The sequence below is a fragment of the Chlorocebus sabaeus genome, chromosome 11, assembly GCF_047675955.1.
Source record: "Chlorocebus sabaeus isolate Y175 chromosome 11, mChlSab1.0.hap1, whole genome shotgun sequence".
In the NCBI taxonomy this organism is placed as follows: domain Eukaryota; kingdom Metazoa; phylum Chordata; class Mammalia; order Primates; family Cercopithecidae; genus Chlorocebus; species Chlorocebus sabaeus.
The window spans coordinates 50,139,199-50,156,630 of NC_132914.1; the positions used below are offsets into that span (position 1 = coordinate 50,139,199).

General features: G+C 42.1%; 1 protein-coding gene across 1 annotated transcript; it reads right to left on the reverse strand.

Annotated features, from left to right (window-relative positions):
- Nucleotides 1-10,631: 10,631 nt before the first annotated feature.
- LOC119619792 (keratin, type II cytoskeletal 6A) lies at nucleotides 10,632-16,964 on the reverse strand. Its single transcript, XM_073021338.1, has 9 exons — nucleotides 16,109-16,964; nucleotides 14,999-15,213; nucleotides 14,590-14,650; nucleotides 14,336-14,431; nucleotides 14,047-14,211; nucleotides 13,420-13,545; nucleotides 11,789-12,009; nucleotides 11,530-11,564; nucleotides 10,632-11,416 (listed from the first exon to the last, which is right to left on the reverse strand). Exons 1-9 carry the CDS (start codon nucleotides 16,646-16,648, stop codon nucleotides 11,181-11,183), a joined length of 1,695 nt encoding a protein of 564 aa, XP_072877439.1. The 5' UTR covers nucleotides 16,649-16,964; the 3' UTR covers nucleotides 10,632-11,180.
- Between the last annotated feature and the right edge of the window lie 468 nt (nucleotides 16,965-17,432).

Below are 17,432 nucleotides of genomic sequence, written 5' to 3' on the forward strand. Positions count from 1 at the left end.
ATATGCCCATTTAGAAACCTGCACACAGATTGATGTGGTTTGGATTTGTGTCCCCACCCAAGTCTTATGTTGAATGGTAATCCCCAATGTTGGAGGAGGAACCTGGTGGTGATTAGATGATGGTAGCAAACTTCCCCCTTTCTGTTCTCATGATAGAGAGTGAGTTCTCATGAGGTCTGGTTGTATAAAAGTGTGTAACAGCTTCCCCTTCTCTCTCTCTTCCTTCTGCTGCAGTCACGTAAGACATGCCAGCTCCTCCTTCACCTTCTACCATGATTGTAAGTTTCCTGAGGCCTTCCCAGAAGCAGAGGCCTATAGAGCCTGCATAATTGTGAGCCAATTAAACCTTTTTTCTTTATAAATTATCCAGTTTCAGGTATTTCTTTATAGCAGTGAGAGAAAGGACTAACACACAGATATTTATAGTAGCTTTATTACCAATTGTCCAAACTAGTGTGAAAGGAAAATAAATCTTGGGATCCCCAAATCACTAAGCTAAAGGGAAAAGTCAAACTGGGAACTGCTTAGGGAACCTGCCTCCCATTCTATTCAGAGTCAACCATCTGTATTCACTGAGATAGACGCATATCTGATTGCTTCCTTTGGAAAGACCAATGAGAAACTCAAAAGAATGCAACTGTTTGTCTCTTAGCTACCTATAACCTGGAAGCCTCCCTCCCAGCTTAAAGTTGTCCCATATTTCAGACTGAACCAATGTACCGTCTTATATTGATTGATGTCTCGTGTCTCCCTAAAATGTATAAAACCAAGCTGTTCCCCAACCATCTTGGGCACATGTTGTCAGGACCTCCTGAGGCTCTGTCATGGTGCACATCCTTAACTTTGGCAAAAAAAAACTTCCTAGGTTGACTGAGACCCGTCTCAGATATTTGGGGTTCACACTAGGAAGCAATTAATATGTCTTTTAGTAGGCGGATAGTAAACAAACTGTGGCCTATCAAGACAATGGAATATTCAATGCTAAAAAGAAATGAGTTGTCAAGCCATGAAAAGACATGTAGGAAATTTAGATGCATGTTACCGAGTGAAAAAAGCCTATCTGAAAAGGCTACGTATTGTATGATTCCTGCTAGATGGCATACTTTAGGCACAACTATGAGGACAGTAAAAAGATTATTGGCTGTTAGTGGGGAAGGAAGAATGAATACGCTTAGAATAGAGGATTTTCAGGGTAGTGAAACTAACCTGTATGATACAATAATGGTAGCTAAATGTCATAATACATTGTTCAAAATCCATAAAATGTAAAACACTAAGATCAAAACTAATCTGTATGATATAATAATGGTAGATAAATGTCATAATACGTTGTTCAAAATCCATAAAATGTACAACACTAAGAATGAACCCTAATGTAAACTATGAACTTTGGATAATAATGGCATGCCAATGTAGATTCATTGGTTGCAAAAAATATACTTCTCTGTTTGGTGTTGTGAATGGGTGAAGCTCTGAATTTGTATGGGCAGGGGATATATGCTAAATCTTTGTATCTTCTGGACTATTTGATTGTGAACCTAAAACTGCTCTAAGAAATAAAGATAATATGGTGTGGCTGAGTCCCCAACCAACTCACATCTTGAATTGTAGTTTTCATAATCCCCATTTGTCATGGAAGGGAATCAGTGGGAAGTGATTGGATCATGGGAGTTGATGCTTCCCGGATGCTCTTCTCAAGATAGTGAGTGAGTCTCATGAGATCTGATGGTTTTATAAGCATCTAACATTTCCCCTGCTTGCACTCATTCACTCTCTCTGCCCTGTGAAGAGGTGTCTCTGATTGCAAGTTTCCTGAGAACCCCCAGCCATGCAGAGCTGTGAGTCAATTAAACCCCTTTTTTTTTTTTTTTATGAATTACCCAGTCTCAGATATTTCTTCATAGCAGCAAAAGAAAGGACTAATACAGTAAATTGTTACCACAGAAAGTGGGTTGCTGCTATAAAGATACCTGAAAATGTGGAAGTGATTTTGGAACTGGGTAACAGGCAGAGGTTGGAACAGTTTGGAGGGCTGAGAAGACACAAAAACGTGGGAAAGTTTGGAACTTTCTAGGGACTTGTTGAATGGCTTTAATCAAACTACTGACAGTGATATGAACGATTAAGTCCAGGCTGAGGTGGTCTCAGATAAAGATGAGGACCTTGTTGGGAACTAGAGTAAAGGTCCCTCTTGCTATGTTTCACAAAGAGACTGGAGGCATTTTGACCCTGCCCTAGAGATTTGTGGAGTGTTAAACTTGAGAGAGTTGATTTAGGGTATCTGGTGGAAGAAATTTTTAAGCAGCAAAGCATTCAAGAGGTGACAGAGAATAAAAGTTTGGAAATTTTGCAGCCTGATGATGCAGCAGAAAAGAAAAACCCATTTTATGGGGAGAAATTCAAGACCTCTACAGAAATTTGCACAAGTGACAAGAAGGTGAAAGTTAATCATCAAGACAATCGGGGAAATGTCTCCAGGGCATGACAGAGACCTTCACAGCAGCCCCTTACATTACAGGCCCAGAGGCCTAGGAGGGAAAAATGGTTTCCTGGACTGGTCCCAGGGCCCCCCTGGTCTATGCAGCCTTGGAACATGGTGCCCTGCATCCCAACTGCTTCAGCTCCAGCTGTGGTTAAAAAAGGTCAAGGTACAACTCAGGCCATTGCCTCAGAGGATGCAAGCACCAAGCCTTGGTGGCTTCCATGTGGTGTTGAGCCTGTGAGTTCACAGAAGTCAAAAATTAAGGTTTGGGAACCTCTGCCTAGATTTCAGAGGGTGTATGGAAACGCCTGGATGTCCAGGCAGAAATTAGCTGTAGGGGTGAAGCCCTCATGGAGAATCTCTGCCTGGGCAGTGTGGAAGGGAAATATGGGGTTGGAGCCCCAATACAGAGTCCCCACTGGGGCACTGCCTAGTGGGGCTGTCAGAAGCAGGCCACTGTCCTCCAGACCTGAGAATGATAGATCCACTGACAGCTTGTACTGTGTGCTTGGAAAAGCCACCGGCACTCAATGCTAGCCTGTGAAAGCAGCCAGGAGGAGGGGCTGTACCCTGCAAAGCCACAGGGGCAGAGCTTCCCAAGGCCATGGTAGCCCTCTTCTTGCATCAATGTGACGTGGATGTGAGACATGGAGTCAAAGGAGAACATCTTGGAACTTAAAAGTTTAATGACTGCCCTATTGGATTCTGGGCTTGCATGGGGCCTGTAGCCCCTTTGTTTTGGCCATTTTTTCCCACTTAGAATAGGTGTATTTACCCAATGCCTATACTCCCATTGTATCTTGGAAGGAACTAACTTGTGTTTGATTTTTACCAGCTCACAGGTGGAAGGGACTTGTCTTGTCTCAGATGAGACTTTGGACTTGTACTTTTGCATTAATGCTGGAATGAGTTTAGAATTTGGGGGATTTTTGGGAAGACATGATCGTGTTTTGAAATATGAGGACCTGAGATTTGGAAGGAACCAGGGGTGGAATTATATGGTTTGGTTGTGTCCCTACCCAAATCTCATCTTGAATTGTAGTTCCCATAATCCCCACGTATTGTGGGAGGTACTCAGTGGGAAGTGATTGGATCGTGGGGGCAGTTTCTCCCATACTGTTCTCATAACAGTGAGTGAGTTCTCATGAGATCTGATGGTTTTATAAGCATCTGGCATTTCCTCTGCTTGCACTCATTCTCTCTCCTGCTACTCTGTGAAAAGTTGCGTTACACCATGATTGTAAGTTTCCTGAGGCCTCCCCAGCCATGCAGAACTGTGAGTCAATTAAACCCCTTTTCTTTATGAATTTCTCAGTCTTGGATATTTCTCCAAAGCAGGATAAGAATGGACTAATACAAAAGACATGATGGAGGACATCATGGTAAATGAAAAAAGGCAGGTATAGGAATACCACATGACCACACTTACATGTGAAATCTTAAAAAGTCAAATTTCATGGAAATAGAGAACAGAATGATAATTACTAGAGACTGGGTCAAAGGTATAGAGAATAGGATGATGGTTACTGGAGACTGGGTCAAAGGGTACAAATGGTACAAGCTTTGTCAAAGGGTCAATTAGACAGGAGGAATAAGTCTTGAGATCTGTTTCACAGCAGGGTGACCATAGTAATAACATACTGCACATCTCAAAATAGCTAGAGGGGTAAATTTCAAATATTTCATCCTACAAAAAATGACATGAGATGTTAATTTGCCTGTTTTAATCACTCCACATTGTATGTGTGTGTGTGTGTATACACATATGTAAACATCATATTGAACTTCATAAATGTATATTATTACTTTTTCAATTAAAATAATATTAATTTTAAAACAAAAAATTTGTGGGTTTTGGCAAATGTATGTCATTATTTCATCACTACAGTTGTTTCACTTATTCACATTGCAAAGATCTATTTTCTTCACATACAATCTTTATTCAGTTTGTTGAAACTAGCCTGCTAGGATTTTTACTGAAATTATGTTGAATCTATACATCAAGTTAGAAAGCATTGACAGCTTAATAATATTGAGTCAATTCAATTAATAATATTGAATATGTAATACTCCTTCATTTATTTACCTCTTAGATTTCTTTAATCATTATTTAGTAGTTTCTACCTATAGCTTCTTTTCTATATATTTTGTCAGATTTATGCCTAAGTACTTAATCTAATTGTGCTATTGTGTGATTTTTAATTTCAAATTTCAGTTCTTTATTGCTGGTATATAAGAATGTACTTACTTTTTGGCCAGGTGTAGTGGCTCACACCTGTAATCCCAACACTTTCGGAGACTGAGGCAGGTATATTACTTGAGCCCCATAGTTCAAAACCAGCCTGGGCAATATGGTGAAATCCCATCTATACAATAAATACAAAAAATTAGCCATGCATGTTGGCATGCACCTGTAGTCCCAGCTACTTGTGTGGCTAAGGTGGGAGGCTCACTTGAACCAGGGAGGTCAAAGCTACAGTGAGCTGTGATCATGCCACTGCACTCTAGCTTGGATAATAGAACAAAACTCTGTCTCAAAACAAAAACAAAATTGAAACAAAACCAAAAAAGCAAAGAATGTACTTACTTTTTATAGTAACCTTTTTAAATGCAGTTTTGCCATCTTTGCTTATTATTTCCTGGAAGTTTTTGGCAGATTCTTTAGAATTTTCTACGTAGATTATAACGTCATATGAGAATAAAGACAGTTTTATTTCTTCGTTTCTGTCTAACTTTTATTTCTTTTTCACATCTTCTTGCTCTAGTCAGACTTCCAGTACACTACAAGTAACAGTGGGAGAGGACATGCTTGCCTTGTTCTTAGTCTAGGGGAAAAGGGTCCAGTCTCTCACCATTAAGTGTGATGTTATTAGCTGTGGAATTTCTCTAGACATTCTTTCCCAAGTTTAGGAAGTTGTCCCTATTCTTTACTTTCTGAGAGTTAATTTTTTTTAACTTGAATGAGTGTTAGGTTGTGTTTTATACCTTTTTTGCATCAATTGTTATAATCACTTGATTCTCCTTCTTTATTCCTCTGATGTAGTGAATTGCATTGATTGATTTTCAATGTTAAACTAGGCTTGCATACCTGAAATAAATCCCATTTGTTCGTATTATATAATTCTTTATATACTTGGTTGGATTCATTTTGGTAATATTTTCTTGAACATTTTTGTGTCCATGTTTATAATAGGTATTGATCTATAGGTTTTCTTTCTTGAAATGTCTTTATCTAGTTTTAATGTAAGTGTTATACCGGCCTCCATATAATGAATTAGAAAGTGCTGTCTTGCTTCTATTTTCTGAAAGAGATTGTAGAGTATTGTTGTCATCTCATTTTTTAAATGCTCCTAGAGTGAACCAATGAAAATATCCCAATCCTTTCTTTATTGAAAGGTTATATATTATTGTTTCAATTTATCTAGTAGGTATATGGATATTCTGATTGTCAGTTTATACTTGTGAGATATTTGGTATTTTGTGTCTTCAAGGTTTAGCCCATTTAATTTAAGTTTACAAGTTGTTTATAACATGAAAGTCCTTTAAAATTTTAATTTTAATAGATGAATAATAATTGTACATCTTCATGAGGTACATAGTGATGTTTCTATGCATATAATATATAGTGATCAGATCAGGTAATTAGCATATCTATTGTTTCAAACATTTAGCATTTCTTTGTGTTGAGAACTTTCAATATCCTCCTTCCAGCTGTTTGAAACTAGATACATTGTCAACTATAGTCATCCTACAGTGATATAGAACACTAGAACTTATTCCTCCAAAATAGCTGTAATTTTACCTCTTTTAACAAATCTGTCTCTATCCCACCCTTCCTCCTACCCTTCCTATCCTCTAGTATCCTCTGTCCTACTTTTCACTTCTCTAAGATCAAGTTTTTTAAGCTTCCACATATAAGCAAGAATGTGTGGTGTTTAACTTTCTGTCCCTGGCTTATTTCACTAACATAGTATCTTCCAGTTCCATTCATGTTGCCATGAATGACAAGATTTCACTCTTTATTATGGCTGGATAGTATTCCATAGTGTGTATACACCACATTTTCTTTATCCATTCATCTGTTGTTGGACACCTAGTTTGATTCTGTATCTTGACTATTGTGAATAGTGCTGCAATAAACATGAGGTTCAGATATCTCTTTGATATCATGATTTCCTTTCCTTTGGATAAATTCTCAGTAGTGAGATTCCTGGATCATATAGTAGTTCTATTCATAGTTGTTTTGGGAGCCTCCATACTGTTCTCCATAGTTGCTGTGGTAGTTTACATTCTCACCAGCAATGTATAAGAGTTTTCTTTTCTCTGCATCCTTCTCAGCTTTTGTTATTTTTTGTCTTTTTGATAATAACCATCCTAACTGGGGTGAGATGATAGCTCATTGTAGTTTTGATTTGCGTTTCCCTGATGATTAGTGATGTCGAGCATTTTTTCATATGTTTGTTCACCATTCGTATGTCTTCTTTAGATAAATGTCTGTTCAGATCACTTGCCAATTTTTAAATTGAATTGTTTGCTGTTTTGCTGTTGAGATGTTTGAGTTCCTTATATATTCTGGATACTGTTGGATGAAGACTCAACAAATATTTTAGTCTCATTCTGTAGGTTGTCTTTTCACTCTTTTGATGCAGTACAGAAGCTTTTCAGTTTTATACAATCCCATTTGTTTATTTTTGCTTTCATTGCCTGTGCCTTTGAGGTCTTATGTATAAAATATTTCCCAGACCAATGTTCTGAAGTGATTCCCTTATGTTTTCTTCTGTAGTTTTATCGTTTTCTGTCTTACATTTAGCTCTTTCATTCATTTTGAGATGATTTTTATATAAAATGAGAGGTAGGACTCTAGTTTCATTCTTTTGCATATGGATATTCAGTTTTCCCAGCACCATTTATTGAAAAGGTTGTTTTTATCCCTAACAAGTGTTGTTGAAAACTTAGTCGAAAATCCGTTGGCTATAGATATGTAGATTATTTCCTGGGTTCTCTATTCTGTTCCATTGGTCTCTGTTTTTATGCCAGTATCATGCTATTTTTTCTTACTACAGCTTTGTGATGTATTTTGACATCTTGTAGTGTAATAACTTCAGCTTTGCTCTTTTTAATCAGGATTGCTTTGGTTATTGGGCATGGGGTGGTGGTCTTTTGTGGTTCCATACAAATTTTAGAATTTCTTTTCTATTTCTGTAAAGAACTTCATTGATATTTTGACAGGGATTGCATTAATCTGTAGATTGCTTTGGGTAATATTGTCATTTTAACAATATTAATTTTTCCAATCCATGAGCATGGGATATCTTTCCATTTGTATGTATGTTCTTCAATTTATTTCATCAGAGTTTTGTGGTTTTCTTTGCAGAAGTTTCTCACCTTCCTGGTTAAATTTATTCCTGGAAATTTTATTTCATTTTTATAGTTATTGTAAATGGGATTGCCTTCTTGATTTTTTTAGCTAGTTTTGTTTTTGGGTTTAGAAATGCTACTGGTATTTGCTTATTAATTTTGTATCCTGCAACTTTACTGAATTTGTTTATCAATTCTAAGCATTTTTGTAGTCTTTACGTTTCTCTATATAATATATTATGTCATCTGCAAACAGGGAAAATTTGACTTCCTCCTTTCCAGTTTGGATGCCCTTTATTTCTTTTTGTTGCCTAATTGCTCTAGTTAGGACTTCCAATACTATGTTGCATGAAAGTGGTGAGAAGACATCCTTGTTTTGTTCCAGTTCTTAGAGGAAAAACGTTCAGCTTTTCCTTGTTTAGTAAAATGTTAGCTATGGGTTTGTCCTATATGGACTTTATTATATTGGGATACTTTCCTTCTATACCTAATTTATTAAGAGCTTTTATTGTGAAGGGATGTTGAATTTTATCAAAAGTTTCTCTGCATCTGTTGAGGTGATCATACGGCTTCTGTCCGTTCTATTAATGTGATGTATGACATTTAATCATATGTTGAACCATCTTTGCATTTCTGGGATAAATGCCACTTGATTATGGTGTATTCTCTTTTTGATGTGTTGTTGGATTTGGTATGCTAGTATTTTGTTGAGAACTTTTGCCTCTGTGCTCATCAGGGATATTGGCCTTTAATTTTCTTTTCCATGTTGTGTCCTTATCTGGTTTTGATATCAGGATTATACTGGCCTTGTAGAATGAGTTAGGAAGAATTTCCTCTGCTTCAATTTTTTTGGAATAGGTTGAGAAGAGTTAATATAGAGACAAGTTTATAACAATAAGTGCCTACATCAAAAAACTAGAAAGGTTTCCAATAAACAACATAATGTTGTACCTCGAGGAACCAGAAAAACAAGAATGAACCGAACCAAAAATTAGTAGAAGGAAATAAATAATAAAGATCAGAGCAGAAATAAACAAAAATGAGATTAAAAAATACCAAAGATCAAGGAAACAAAAAGCTGATAAACAAAACTGACAAACTATTAACTAGACTAAGAAAAAAGAGACGACGCAAATAAAATCGGAAATGAAAAAGGAGACGTCACAATGGATAACACAGAAATACAAAGGATCACTAGTGACTACTTACGAATGACTATATGCCAATAAATTTAAAAACCTAGAGGAAATGGGTAAATTCCTGGACACAAACATCTACCAAGATTGAACCAAGAAGAATTAGAAAACCTGAACGGATCAATAATAAGTAATGAGGTTGAATCAGTAATAAAAAGTGTTCTAACAAAGAAAAACCCAGGAGCAGATGGCCTTACTACTGAATTATACTGAACATTTAAAGAAGAATTAGTAACAATTCTTCTCAAACTAAACTATCAAATTTCCGATAGAGTTGTTTGTAGTATTTCTTTATTGCATTTTTAATGTCCATGCACCATAAGATTTTAATTTTATTTAAACCTATATGGATAGTTTGTAACTTCCTTTTGCTGTATTGCTATATTCTAGATAATTTTTCTTGTCAATTATTTTCTTTTTCATTATTTCTCAAGGATACATATATATGTGGTAAGAGTGCTTAGATTTTGGAAGTCAGTCTTCACCTTTCTGCTGTCAGGAAAGATCTGGAGAGAATGTGAGGAAGTGCCAGTGTGAGAAGCTTCCCATATTGCTGGGGGAACTTTTGGAGATGAACACAGTTGGATACCAATACAGCAGGATCCAGAAACACCAGTACAATCCAAGTAAATTTCTTCAGTGATATGAGAATCTTAGAGTTAGGAAGATAATTGTCACTCATGGAGGCAACAAGGACTGAAGTGGCCCTGAGACAGGACAAGTCAATAGACCAACCTTGAACCTCATTCTGAGTTTTCCCTTCCCCATTCATAGAAGTTAAACCAGGAGAGTTCACACCAAAGAGAGGAATAGGACCATCTCTTCTGAGCAACATGGACTTAGTTTCTTACGATCTCTATCAGAGCCTTAGGCCCAATATCTGTGGATCTCTATCAGAGCCTTTTCCTATGAGAAGAAGAAAATTTTCCTCTTCTACTGTCTTCACTCTTCAGGGAATAAGCAGCTGGGAGTTTTGGCCTGAGTCTTTGAGCTTGAATGTCTCCAACTTTTCCCTGTTGTGAAGATTCTTGTGATGCACATCCATGTGGGTACACCTTTCTGAATTTGTTCTATTTCCTCAGGATACATTTCTAGAAGTACAATTACAGTTCAGTGTGTGCACATTTTAATTATGCTTGATACATGTTGTCAGGCAAGTTTCTTGCTCATGAGGGCAATTATAATGATTAATCACATATCTGATTCTTTTGTCAAATGACTTGCTCTAGTTGGCCAAGAATATGTTTCTTAACTGGACAATTAGGCTGAGCCCTGGCATAAGGGGAAAAGTGATCCTGGAAACCAAGGCAGAGGGAATGGGATGCTAGTACCTGGTATGGACAGTTAAAACAGAGTGGATAATACTGGTGGACCAGATGCCTCCCACTCCATTTGCCAAAAGTCTAGATGGAATTTAATCTAGAAACACACTCCAAATGTCACGATACTAAGCTGAAGTTTGATGACCCTCTCTAAAGGAGGTGAGTTATGTATATAAAGAATGGATTATCTTTTACAAATAAATATTCATTTATATGATAAAAAAGTTTAAGCCCAAACTTGGGTCCCAAAGCAAGGCAAAGTAAAAGAATACATTGTATTCTAAATCTGCTTTATTTAGCGATTGCAAAGAGCGAAGAGCACAGAAATTATCACAGAGATACAGGCTTTGTACATCATAGGACTAGTCACTTGTGCTTTCATGGATACTGCAGGGGTGTGGGTTCACAAACTTGCAAGGAAGAAAGTTTGGGAGCCAGTGAAAAGTAAGTGGAAGTTGTTCTGAAATAAGCCCCAGGCAATTTTTTGCAATGAAAAGGATCAGATATCATTTTCTTATCATGCTCAGCCTCAGAGATAGAACACTGGAGGCAAGAAATTAATAATTTAGTAACAAAGTGAACCTCCAGTGGTGATTACATCATGATGTAAAATCAGAGGTTGATCTGATGGTGAGCAATGGGTGCTCAGATGGGGCTGGTATAGACAAAGAGAAGAAGTGAGGGCACTAAGCATCCATCCCCAGCTCTACCTGGGAGAGCAGGGGAGACTGGAGGCCAGGAGAGGACAGGCAGCCTGAGGAGAGGGCTCTGCAGCCAGAGAGGGGCCTGAGGACTGTGGGACCGAGAGCTGGTGGCAGCAATTCAGTGCTTGTAGCTCTTCCTGCTGGAGGAGGAGGTGGTGGTGTACTTGATGGTGGAACTGCCGCCTCCAACAGAGCTGAGGCCACCCCCAATGGCTCTGCCGCTGCTGGAACTGAAGCCACCTCCAACGCCAAGACCACTGCCATAGGAGTAGCTGCTTCCTCCACCCAGGCCTAAGCCACTGCCGACACCGCTGGCACCGCCATAGCCACTGGAGACGGTGGATTGTACCACAGCTGTGGTGGGGAGGGGACAAGGACACAAGAAGCCACGGTGAGCTCATCTTGTCAGCCTGAGCCCAGTCAGAAGAGTGCAAGGGCAGGGGAGGAAGGCAAGCAAAGGTACTTACAGATGTTGACTTGTCCAACGCCTTCGCCATTCAGCCTGTGGAGAGGAACACAGGGAGGGTGAGACCTCAGAGAGCCCTTCCTTCCCTGGACCAGTGTGGGCAGCCTCGGTGTGTGGAAGAGTCCATGGGAAACAGCTCTTTTAGTTTTCTCTCAAGAAAAGCAATTATGGCCATGGGCAGTGTACCCTAGAGTTGTGCTCAGTGCCAGGCACCTTGAAGATGGACTCAACTGTTGGAGGAAGCCGCGTCAGTTACCCACCTGCACTCCTCGCCCTCCAGCAGCTTGCGGTAGGTGGCGATCTCCACGTCCAGGGCCAGCTTGACATTCATCAGCTCCTGGTACTCCTTCAGCAGCCGGGCCAGGTCCTGCTTGGCCTTCTGCAGGGCATCCTCCAGCCCTTCCAGCTTGTTCTTGGCATCCTTGAGTGCCATCTCCCCACGCTGCTCAGCATCAGCAATGGCGGCCTGCAGGTTGGCACACTGTAAGAGGAAAGAAATAGAAGGAACTTATCATCCAGTCTTCCAGAGGAGACTAAACCTGGCTGGTTTTTTTCTAGTGAAGAAGGGGTCAGGGGCCCAGAATTGATGGTGAATGAGCTCTGACTCTTCCTGTCTATTGTTTTTTTATTTTATAGTTTTTGTCCAGTCTGGTTCATTTGAAAAAAAAAACAACTCATAACCCTTTTTGTGAACCACTCTGTGGGAGAATGTGGATATTTACTACTGGGAGACACTGCAGTGGACATAGACACTGGAAGAAATGGACCTGCTGGTTTGTTTGGATTGTTGTCTCCACAGTCAAATCAAGACCACTTATGATTACCTCATATAGATGCCACACTAACATACACGAAATTAACACCATCCTGAAGTGAGGTGATGAGTCTTCACATAAGACTGCTGAGACCTTGCCTTCCTCCCGCTCAGAATCTGTCATCTACTTGGGTAACACTTTTCTTTGTCCTTCGCCCTTCCTCTACTCTCTCTTTTATCTTGAGTCTCGAGCAGATTTGAAACAACATTCCTTGTGCTTTCTTACCTGCCCTATTCTTTTTCAATTTGTTCCTTTGCAGTTTCCAAGTCAGTCTTCCTATGGAAATACATCCAATTCCTTCCAAGCTTGTCCAACCTATAGCCCATGGGCCACATGCAGCCCAGGATGGTTTTAAATACAGCCCAACACAAATACTTAAACTTTCTTAATACATTATGAGAGTTTTTTTCTTTTTCTTTTTCTGTTTGAGACAGAGTTTTGCTCCGTCACCAAGGCTGGAGTGTAGTGGCGTGATACCGGCTCACTGCAACCTCCGCCTCTGCGGCTCAAGCGATTCTCCTGCCTCAGCCTCCTGAGTAGCTGGGACTACAGGCACGTTCCACCATGCCTGGCTAATTTTTTTGTATTTTGAATAGAGGCAGTGTTTCACCATGTTGGTCAGGCTTGTCTCTCACTCCTGACCTCATGATCCACTAGCCTCAGCCTCCCAAAGTGCTGGGATTACAGGCATGAGCCAACAGACAAGACTGTACATTTTTTGTTTTGTTTTGTTTTAGTTTATCAGCTATTGTTTGTATTAGTGTATTTTATGTGTGGCCCAAGATAGTTCTTCTTATTCCACTGTGACCCAGGGAAGCCAAAAGATTGGACGCTCCTGATCTAAACCATGTTTTTGCAGCTCTGAGCACCCTGACTGGTTCTCTCACCTGTTTGTGTCATGCCCTAGGTAGGATCCGTGTCTCCTAATCAGTGGGTACCCACTAAGGGTAGGAACTGATAGTCTCCTCTCCCTGGTTTTCATTAGTTCCAGGGGAATTTTCCCTAATATAATGGCTGATGACTGCCTGAGGAAATGACAAGAAAATGCTTCGGTCCTCCATTGCCCTTCACCTTACCTGCTTCTTGACGTGGTCGATCTCAGATCTCAGCCTCTGGATCATGCGGTTGATCTCAGCAATCTCCTGCTTGGTGTTGCGCAGGTCGTCCCCATGTCTGCCCGCTGTGACCTGCAGCTCCTCGTACTGCAGTCCAGAGGTGGAGAGAGAGACAGTGTCTACGGGTTCTTACCTGGCTAACGATGACTTTCACTTGTGTATCATGCATGTCATGAAGTGAACCTAATGGCTTCTCCCCAAGGAACTTGAGGAAAAGCTGATGTTATGTGGTGGGTGGATACTAAACACTAGAGTCACAGACCATCCTCATTATGGCACCGCTGCCTGCCTAGTTTCGTTAGGGAGTAGAAATGTTCTGTACCATTTTCTAAAAGTCAGCAATCAGGATGAAGCTAAATGCAGAGATGACTAGGTCCTTGCCTATGGTAGTTTTTCTCCTGCATCGGGCTCTTTTTCTTCCTTGACTTGGGCATAAGTTCCGCAAATGTCTACTCTAATAGTGCAGGTGCATGTCCTGTGAGAGGACCTTGGCTTCCTGTAAGGGGATGTCCCCAATGAAGTCTGCAGTTCTCTGGCATTCAGGGCTGGACACAGGGATTCCTCAGCGGCTGCCCACTCTCTGCTCACCTTGGTCTGGTACCAGGACTCGGCCTCAGCCCGGCTCCTCTGAGCAATCTCCTCGTATTGGGCCTTGACCTCAGCGATGATGCTGTCCAGGTCCAGGTTGCGGTTGTTGTCCATGGACAGCACCACGGATGTGTCTGAGATGTGGGTCTGCATCTGGGACAGCTCCTGCAGAACAGAAGGTCATAAGATTAACTTCACTTCTGACATTTACAGAGATACCCAGCCCTATACATCTTCTCCCCTTTGCAGACCCCATCAGAGTAAACAGAAGGATGGTGGAGACGCTTACTGCTTCATACAAGGCTCTCAGGAAGTTGATCTCGTCTGTGAGAGTGTCTGCCTTGGCTTGCAGTTCAACCTTGTTCATGTAGGCAGCATCCACATCCTGGGGAAAGAGCCAATAGCCTGGAGTTACCTGAGCGCAGCTTCCCAATCTACCCATCTTCTAGTCCCCCTACCGATTCTCCTCTCCCAGGTGAGTGACGACACAGAACCACTTCTGTCCTTCTAAGTGAATTTGAACCCCCGACTTCATCTGCTCACCTTCTTCAGAGTCACAAATTCATTCTCTGCTGCTGTGCGCTTGTTGATTTCATCCTCATATCTGCAGGAAGGAAGGCATGGGATATATTAGAGCCAGTGGGTAGGATGAAACAGAAAAGCAGCCTGGGATCCAACATTTTCCCAAATTGAATATATTCTAATTGAGCTTTCCTGCCACAGAGCACCTAAGGGACGATTTTTGCTTCTCCTAAATTTGTCACTTCTTTAATCTCGCCATCCTCTCATAACCATTTGTGGTTCTTGCAGGTTTGCTCCTAGGGACTAATTTGTGCTTTCCGTTTCCATGGACATGGGTTGTTAGGAATCCCACCCCCATCTGCCCTGGTCACCCAATAGTCTTGAAGTGTGTGCTGCAGGAAATTGAGTCCATTTCTCCTATTTAACTCACTTGTTCTTGAAGTCCTCCACCAGGTCCTGCATGCCTCTGAGCTCCGAGTCCAGGCGGCCCCGTTCCCCGACGATGCTGTCCAGCTGCCTCCTGAGGTTGTTGATGTACTGCTCGAACAACGGTTCCAGGTTCTGCCTCACGGTCTTGGTGCCCTGCTCCTGCAGCAGGGTCCACTTGGTTTCCAGAACCTTGTTCTGCTGCTCCAGGAACCGCACCTGGAGGGGAAGCAAGATGGTCATTTTCCAGGCCAAGGAAGGAAGAAAAAGTGTCTGATATCTGGTTTCCTGGCAGGTCCAGGAGGTCCCCATGGTGCTGGGCTACTACAGTGCATGTAGAGAGGCTCAGGCTGGGCTCTGCTCCCCCAACCCCTTCTCCTTTGCACCCCACCAATCTCACTAGAGAAATTGTCCCACGGACCATTGAGATGTTCTCACTCTCTAAGTTATTGAACATATTAGTGAGTTTCAACATGTCTTTTCCTTCCTTTCCCAGCCACAATCACAAACATAGTTATAAAATATTATTCATCTGATAAATTTTACACAGTTTTTATTATGGATAGGACCTCAGTTAGAAGAAGTGTTAAATGTTGCCCAGTGATTCGATTCCAGTCTCATTACCCATTTGTGCAAGTGTCTCCTCTAAAACATCCTGATGTTATGGTCATTCTTTGTTTTGAGGATTAATTAACATTTCCACATAACGTGTAAGTGTCTGAAGTCTCTTTTTTCTTAATCTAGCCAAAATATCCTTTCTTTTGTTTCCAATTTTTTTTCATCTTACCCAGACCACAGAGTGTAATTTACTAGCCTGTGTACTCCTGGTATTTTCTTAGATACTTCAGAGGGAAGAGTTACCCTACTCCACTCTCTGATGGCATCATCTGTGCTTCAGGGTTATGAAAAGCTATGGCTCTCCCTAGGCAGGAGTGAGAACCAATCTGGAGATCCCATGTGGGAGTGATGCCCGTCCCTGCTGCCGGCTGTGCATGGGCAGCCACTTGCACTGAGTCCCCTTCTTCCTCCCTCCTAGGTCTCCTTGGCAAGAATGTGTTGGTCCTCTGGTCTAGGGACCCTGAAGTGCCCCATGGAGGGCATGCCCCTGGCTCACCTTGTCGATGAAGGAGGCGAACTTGTTGTTGAGGGTCTTGATCTGTTCACGCTCCTCGGCCCGCACTCGCTGGATGGCGGGGTCGATTTGCAGGTTGAGGGGAGTCAGGAGACTCTGGTTGACGGTGACTTCTTGGATGCCTCCAGGAGGGCACACAGGGAAGCCAGGGCCCCCAAAGCCACCAGCAAGGCCGGCTCCACCACCCAGACCAAAGCCAATGCCGGCTCCACCACCGAAACCAAATCCACTCCCGGCGCCACCAAAGCCATAGCTGCCTCCGGCTCTGCTGCCATAGCCGCCACTGATGGCACAGCTGCCCCCTCCAATGGAGATCCTCTTGGAGCCCCCCAGGCCATACAGGCTGCGGCTGCCAAAGCCAGCTCCTCCACATGCGCCACCCAGGCCACCACTGCCCCTGGAGCGGGACACGGAGACGCTGCTGAAGCCAGAGCGGCTGACCCCAGGGAGCCTGGCTGAGCCGGCACTGAAGCCCCTGCGGCTGCTGCTGTGGCTCCTGATGGTGGTGGATGTGCTGGCCATGGTTCCAGGAGATGAGAGGGCTGTGGAGAGCGTGAGAGGCTGGAGGTGAGAGGGAAGAGAAGCAGGACTAAGAATCAGGCTCCGGGCAGCAGCTTATATATGGAGAGCATGGGCTGGGCCCAGTCCTGGAAGGTGAGCTTGCAGGTTGGGAAGGGCTGGGCTTTACCAACAGTGAGATCACACCCAGTTTCTAGAAAGGTATGAAATATGAAGATTGCTTTTTGGCTTCCTTTAGTCATAGAGAAATTCTCCTGCCTTCCAGCCTTGACTTGATCCTAACGCAATAAGCCTGGGTATACATTCACTGAAGTCATGAGTTAGTCATGTCCTCAAACAAAGGAGACAAGGAGCTGATCTGTGATAATTGTCCCCTCCTTCTTCTTCATCAGACACTCCCTGTGTGCCCCCTTCCCACACAGGTTTTCTCCTCCACTGGCACCAGCCTCACCCACTGAGTGGGATCCTTCCTGAGGGTGTAATGGGCATTTGCCCGATGGCCTGAGCAAGAAGTGGCCTGTTGTGTTTTTTCCATTGCATTTGGACCAGTTCTTCTGGAGCTCCCGGCTGTCCTCCCTGGCATCCTGGACATAGGAATGGGGTCTACTTTGGAGCTCTAACCCTCCTTTGTCAGGCAAGAGGGACAGAGACGTTGAGTCTTTACACTGTAGGAGCAACATTTGCTCTGTGTGCTGTGTGATCACCTGCCCATGTGGCGTTTACCTAAGACGATGGGAGAAGACATTGCCCACGGTGCCCAGAGACCTCACATCTGCAAGGAGTTTCT